General features: G+C 42.2%; 1 protein-coding gene across 1 annotated transcript in view; it reads left to right on the top strand.

The window, feature by feature from the left end:
- Positions 1-722: 722 nt before the first annotated feature.
- The window catches only part of LOC144889390 (intermembrane lipid transfer protein VPS13D-like), a gene marked incomplete at its 3' end in the record, with an annotated part of 36,663 nt that continues 31,325 nt past the window's right edge, over positions 723-6,060 (top strand). The window contains exons 1-3 of the mRNA XM_078769616.1: positions 723-927; positions 1,171-1,364; positions 2,932-3,082. Coding sequence (XP_078625742.1) covers positions 723-927; positions 1,171-1,364; positions 2,932-3,082 — 550 coding nt within the window. The remainder of the gene's footprint in view (positions 928-1,170; positions 1,365-2,931; positions 3,083-6,060) is intronic.

Here is a 6,060-nt window from a genome sequence, read left to right as displayed (position 1 = left end):
ATGAAGACCTAGGCAAAGACCAGCACTTCTGGAACAATGTGCTCTGGACAGATGAGTCAAAGGTAGAGCTACTTGGCCACAGTACCAGAAGACACGTTTGGCGAAAACCAAAGACAGCATTTGACCACAATAAGCTGATACCAACTGTAAAGCATGGTGGTGGAAATATTATGGTTTGGGGCAGCTTTGCTGCATCAGGCCCTGGCAGCTCACCATCATAGAATCCACTATGAATTCTTCATTGTCCCAGAGGGTGCTTGAGGATAATGTGAGGCCATCTGTCGGAAAGTTGAAGCTCAAACGAAGGTGGACCTTGCGACATGACAATGACCCTAAACATACCAGTAAATCCACCAAGGAATGGCTGAAAAGAAAGAAATGGAGGGTTCTGGAATGGCCAAGCCAAAGCCCGGATCTAAATCCCATCGAGATGTTGTGGGGGGATTTGAAGATTTGAAGACCGATTTGATTCGGTCTAATGATCACCTCAATTCGTACCTTGCTGTTCTTGTCCTCTCATCCCTCTGTACTCCACTCATCCACCACTGAATTCACAACTAACTACCTCTTTTGTTTTCTGTGAACTTGCTACCCTCTGTCCTTTACTTCCTCCATGAGCCTTTATTGCAGCATTAAAAATAGTCACTCAAGCAATATGCAGATGATAGCCAGGTGTGGTGTTGCAGAGCTTAACTTCACTGCACTCTAATGTTCACCCTCACATGGTAAATGTGACCACTATTACTCTATCGAGGAAGGTTTGGTTAGTTCTGAATCATCTGGCTCCATCCAATGTTGACTTTTCACCTTGTTATTTTCATCGCTTTGGCTCATTCATATATCTGTGTGGCATTCAAGTTATGATTGATGAATATTTCAAACTACATGCTAAAGTTAATGCATATCCATTCCAAACATTTCTACACAGTTAGCATTGTGAAGGGCCACCATTTGGATGGACAATCGGTGTATCTTTAGCAGAAGAATACCCTCAGAAATAGATGCCATTTCATTCGTTTCTCCTATATGTTTGATATTCTAGAATAAATGTTCAGGTCATCCTTGAACTATCATCTTCATTTGCTGATTTCTTAATAATTTATCTTTGTCTATCCCTTTATTTTGCTACATTTATACCTATTCTTTATCACTTTCCCCCATGTGTTTAAGCTCAAATTGAAGCTTTGTTTCTTGATGTTAAACCTTTTTTTTTTTGCTTATCTACAAGACACACCCACGAATTGAAGAGTCACCAAGTGATCGTATGGGTGTCAGGCTGGGAACCATTACCACCTATCTCAGTGGATCGTGTTGGAATCTACTTTCGCCACACTGTTCCAGAAAAGATTCAGACCGACTCACACGTATGTTGAACTTTTGCATAATACCAATACATGTAAAAGAGATTAATACCAAGAGACCTAAACCATATTCAACAGTTTTTATGCCTCCACCGACAAAGTCGCCGGACATTATGTTTTTGAGTTGTTCGTCCGGCTGTCTATCCCTCTGTCCAGCCGTGCGCGTGTCCGTCTGTGTTTGTGTCCGTTTCCTGGGTCCGTTTGTCTGTGTGTGTGTCCGTTCAATGCGTCCGTGCGTCCATGATAGGTTTTCGTTACCACAATAACCTGAGGACGGCTGAAGGGATCGAAGCCAAACTTGGTGCGGGTATGTCTAACGAGGGAAACATGAACTGATTCGATTTTTTGGTCACAAGGTCAAAGGTCAGAGGTGATGCTAGATTGAAATCCTGTTACCGTGATCATTTGTGAACTAGTGATGGGATTTTGACCAACGTTTGGTACAAGTACGTGTTATGATGCAAAGATGAACTGGTTTTATTTTTGGGGTCAAGAGGTCAAAGGTGAAAGGTCAGAGTCTGTAATAGGTTTTTGACTTTAGAATGGCTGAAGAGATCTAATTCAAACTTGGTATAGGTATGTATAATGATGTAAAGATGAACCGATTAGATATTGGGGGTCACAATGTCAAAGGTCAGAGGTCATGTTTGATTTTAAAAAAAATCTGTTACCAAGCGAACTAGTGAACCAGTGATAGGATTTTGACCAAACTTGGTATGAGTATATATTGTGATGAAATGATGAACTGATTTTATTTCTGCATTAAAGGTCAAAGGTCAGAGGTCATATCAGGTGAAAATGTGATACTTGAAAACAGCTGAAGGGATTTAATTCAAACTTGGTACAAGTATGTATAATGATGTAATAATGTGGGTGGAGGCATATCGGTCGACATTGCGACGTCAAAGAGTGCCTTTCTAATTCAGAGCTGCTTTGGCATTTCCTTTGGACAATCAATAAAGCAACTGATAAACTATGAAGTATTCATCCAGCAACAGCTGCAGCACACATTGTATACACAAATAAACAGGGTGTAGCAAGTATTCCTTAAACTCGTGAATATGCCACATTTTCTATTTGCATTTCATTTGTCTTTCATCTCTCGTGTCTTCATCACTTTCATCTTTTCCGCCCTTAAAATCCGCATATTGCAAAATATTAATTATAACCAATACCAAAAACAAAAATCACTGAAAGTACATTTTGCAAATACTTGTTGATTTTACCTGGCACACTTGGTTGATTGATGATATTGTCATTGGTTTGACCTGTTTCACCTTGTGTGGAACTGATGACTCATGATGTGTGGAACACAGGTTCAAATTCCACATACTATCTATGTGTTTGCCCATTTTCTACTCATGTCCTTGTTATTCGTGTTAAAGTACACTGTCTACCAATGTATTGGCCTGTATGTGATTTACCTAGAATCTCTCTGGCATGAGCCTGAGATCAGTGTAAAAAATATTTTGATGCCCTTGGAGTTTTTAGTGTGCAATGCTATTTTTTCATTTTCATTTACTCTGATAAGAGAATGATTATCCTCAGCCTGACTTATTTGTGCTCGCAGTTTACTGCATTGCCTGCTGTCCGAGTTGTAGTTGCCGTGGCTATGGAGGGAAGCACCCGGAAGATGGTCACTGTTCGTTCCGCTCTCCTGGTCTCCAACCGCTTGCATACTGCCATGGAGCTTCGACTTGACAGTCCTGTCGCACCTGACAGTGAGTAGTTGCTGCCTGCGTGTACTCATGATCACATAACATGCATGTTACTTTGTGGTTGATTACATGTTGATTGCACTTTAAATGCAAAACCCTTTCCTTTATTGCAGAATTCTAAAGGTGGGCTGTTGAAACGAGACAAAAACAGTCTGGAAGTTGACTATATACAGTGCATTCAGAAAGTATTCAGACCCCTTCACTTTTTTCACATTTTGTTATGTTGCAGCCTTATGCTGAAATCGTTTAAATTCATTTTTTCCCTCATCAATCTACACTCAATACTCCATAATGACAAAGAGAAAACAGGATTTTAGAAAGTTTTGCAAATTTATTAAAAAGAAAAAACTGAAATATCACATTGACATAAGTATTCAGACCCTTTGCTATGACGCATGAAATTTAGCTCAGGTGCCTCCCATTTCTCTTGATAATCTTTGAGATGTTTCCACACCTTGGTTGGAATCCACCTGTGGTAAATTCAATTGATTGGACATGATTTGGAAAGGCACACACCTGTCTTTATAAGGTCTCACAGCTGACAATGCATATCAGAGCAAAAACCAAGCCATGAGGTCGAAGGAACTGCCTGCAGAGCTGAGAGACAGAATTGTGTCGAGGTACAGATCTGGGGAAGCCTACAAAAAAATCTCTGCTGCATTGAATGTTCCCAAGAGCACAGTGGCCTCCATAATTCTTAAATGGAAGAAGTTTGGAACAACCAGGACTCTTCCGAGAGCTGGCCGCCCGGCCAAACTGAGCAATCGGGGGGAGAAGGGCCTTGGTAAGAGAGGTGACCAAGAACCCGCTGGTCACTCTGGCTGAGCTGCAGAGATCCTGTGTGGAGATGGGAGAAACTTTCAGAGGGACAACCATCACTCCAACACTCCACCGATCTGGGCTTTATGGCAGAGTGGCCAGACGGAAGCCAAACAGTTCAATCTTGGTTTCATCAGACCACAGAATCTTGTTTCTCAGTCTGAGAGTCCTTTAGGTGCTTTTATGCAAACTCCAAGCAGGTTTTCATGTGTCTTTCACTGAAGAGAGGCTTCCGTCTGGCCACTTTGCCATAGAGCCCAGATCGGTGGAATGTTGTAGTGATGGTAGATATAATATAGAACACATTAAGCATAAACAATGCCACGCCGCCTCAAGTATTAACGTATACCTGAGGCGGTGCCAAGACGAGATAATTGCAATTGAGTGAGCCGTGACGTCACGTTCTCGCCGAAAACGCGATTTCGAGCGTGAGGTGAGGAGCCATATAATGTATGCATGTTGCCGGGCCGGCGCGCTATCTCGGGAAATACGGCTTTGTGAGGGTATCGCCGCCATTGGTATCGACGTTCGCGCACGGTTCTCCCCTACAAAAATACGTCTAGTTTGTCAAAATCCAACCAGCCGTTCCAAAGGTATAAGTAGTTTTGTGTGCCGTGACGTCATGAATCCAATTGGCTGGATATTGTCATTTATTTAAACGAAGACGTTCTTTGTCGGGTTCGTGTGAAGCAACCAGAAGGCCAAGAGAGCTGCGGGTGGTCTCGTTAGTCAGGCCTGGATCCTATCTCGTTTGTCATGAAGTTGTAAGTGTCTGTGATAATCTGGTGGACTGGGAGAAGAGATCGTGGGAGACCATCGGCATGGATTCAAGCGCTTCCGTGATCGCATTTTCGGCCATTTGCGCATGCGCCGATTTGAACCACACCATACAGCCCATCTGCGCATGCGTGGCTTTGATACACATGCAGCGTCATCCCGTACACGAAGATTGGTCCAGAGGTGTAGTCATTTGCGCAGGCGCGGTTTTTTCAGCATTCAAATGCTTTGGCAATCGCCTGTTAGACCACTTGCGCATGCGCAGTGTTGACGCGATCGACGCATTGGAATGTTTGACGGTACAGCGAGGCGATCTCGAGAACGAAATGGCAGTCTATAATATGCTTGAAGAACTTAATGATTTTCAGAATAAATACATTTTAAAATAACTTAAGCTTGTGTTCATTATTTACAAAAAGGCCTACCTGTCCCATTGGCTGTCTTTCATTTCTCTCTGGACGGCGCCACAGCAGATCAGGACCGTAAGGCATGAGGACACAAAAAACAACACTTTTATATATGCAATCCATGCTTTTCAAAAAGAAAAAAAAGAAAACCGCATCGCCGCATCGATTCTGGAACTTTGGTCTGACCAGAGACCAGCAATATTTTTTTTTTGGCCTAATCATAGTACATTTGCACATGTTAATTTATGTACATATCTAAAAGGCCCAATTAGACCTGAAAATTAGCAGAAGCAATCGATTATTTCTCATGTAGTAATGTCCCCTAGCTGCAACCAGAATCATTTTATAACAAGAATACAAGTCCTCATCGAGGACGCATCCTTAAAAATTGGCACCTTAAATGATTGGCACCACCTTAAATGGCACCTTAAAAATTGGGTGTGTAGATTTTACATTTGAATAACTAAGTACATAAATAAATATGTTGATCGTGGAGGTTATAAATTGTATATAAATAAATATATAATTCAAGGTGGTATATAGGTAGCTGTGATGGGAAAGTGAAAATAAATAAATAATTCAACGTGTTATCTGGAGAAGGCCTACAACACTGTCCCGAGAGAGATGGTAATGGCGACACTGAGATGGATGGAAGTGCCAGAGGCAGAAGTTAGGTTGGTGGAAGGGATGTACAAGGGAATGAAAGGATGACTTTTGATTGGTCCAGGGATGTCAAAGGAGTTCAATGGGAACATCAGTTTGAGGCAGGTAAGCGCTCTCAGCACACTCCTGTTTATCATGGTGCTGGAGCTGGTAAGCAGGACGGTGAACATGAAAGATATTCTGGGGATGATATTGTATGTGGACGATCGGGCTGTTGTGAATGAGAGTAGGTGGGAGATGCAGGAGGTACTTGGGGAGTGGAAGGAGGTATTTGAGAAACTTGGGCTGAAAATGAGCATGGAGAAAGATGGAGGT

This window comes from Myxine glutinosa, unplaced genomic scaffold (genome assembly GCF_964187855.1).
Source record: "Myxine glutinosa unplaced genomic scaffold, kmMyxGlut1.1 SCAFFOLD_3460, whole genome shotgun sequence".
NCBI lineage: Eukaryota > Metazoa > Chordata > Myxini > Myxiniformes > Myxinidae > Myxine > Myxine glutinosa.
This window is presented reverse-complemented; position numbering and strand designations above follow the sequence as displayed.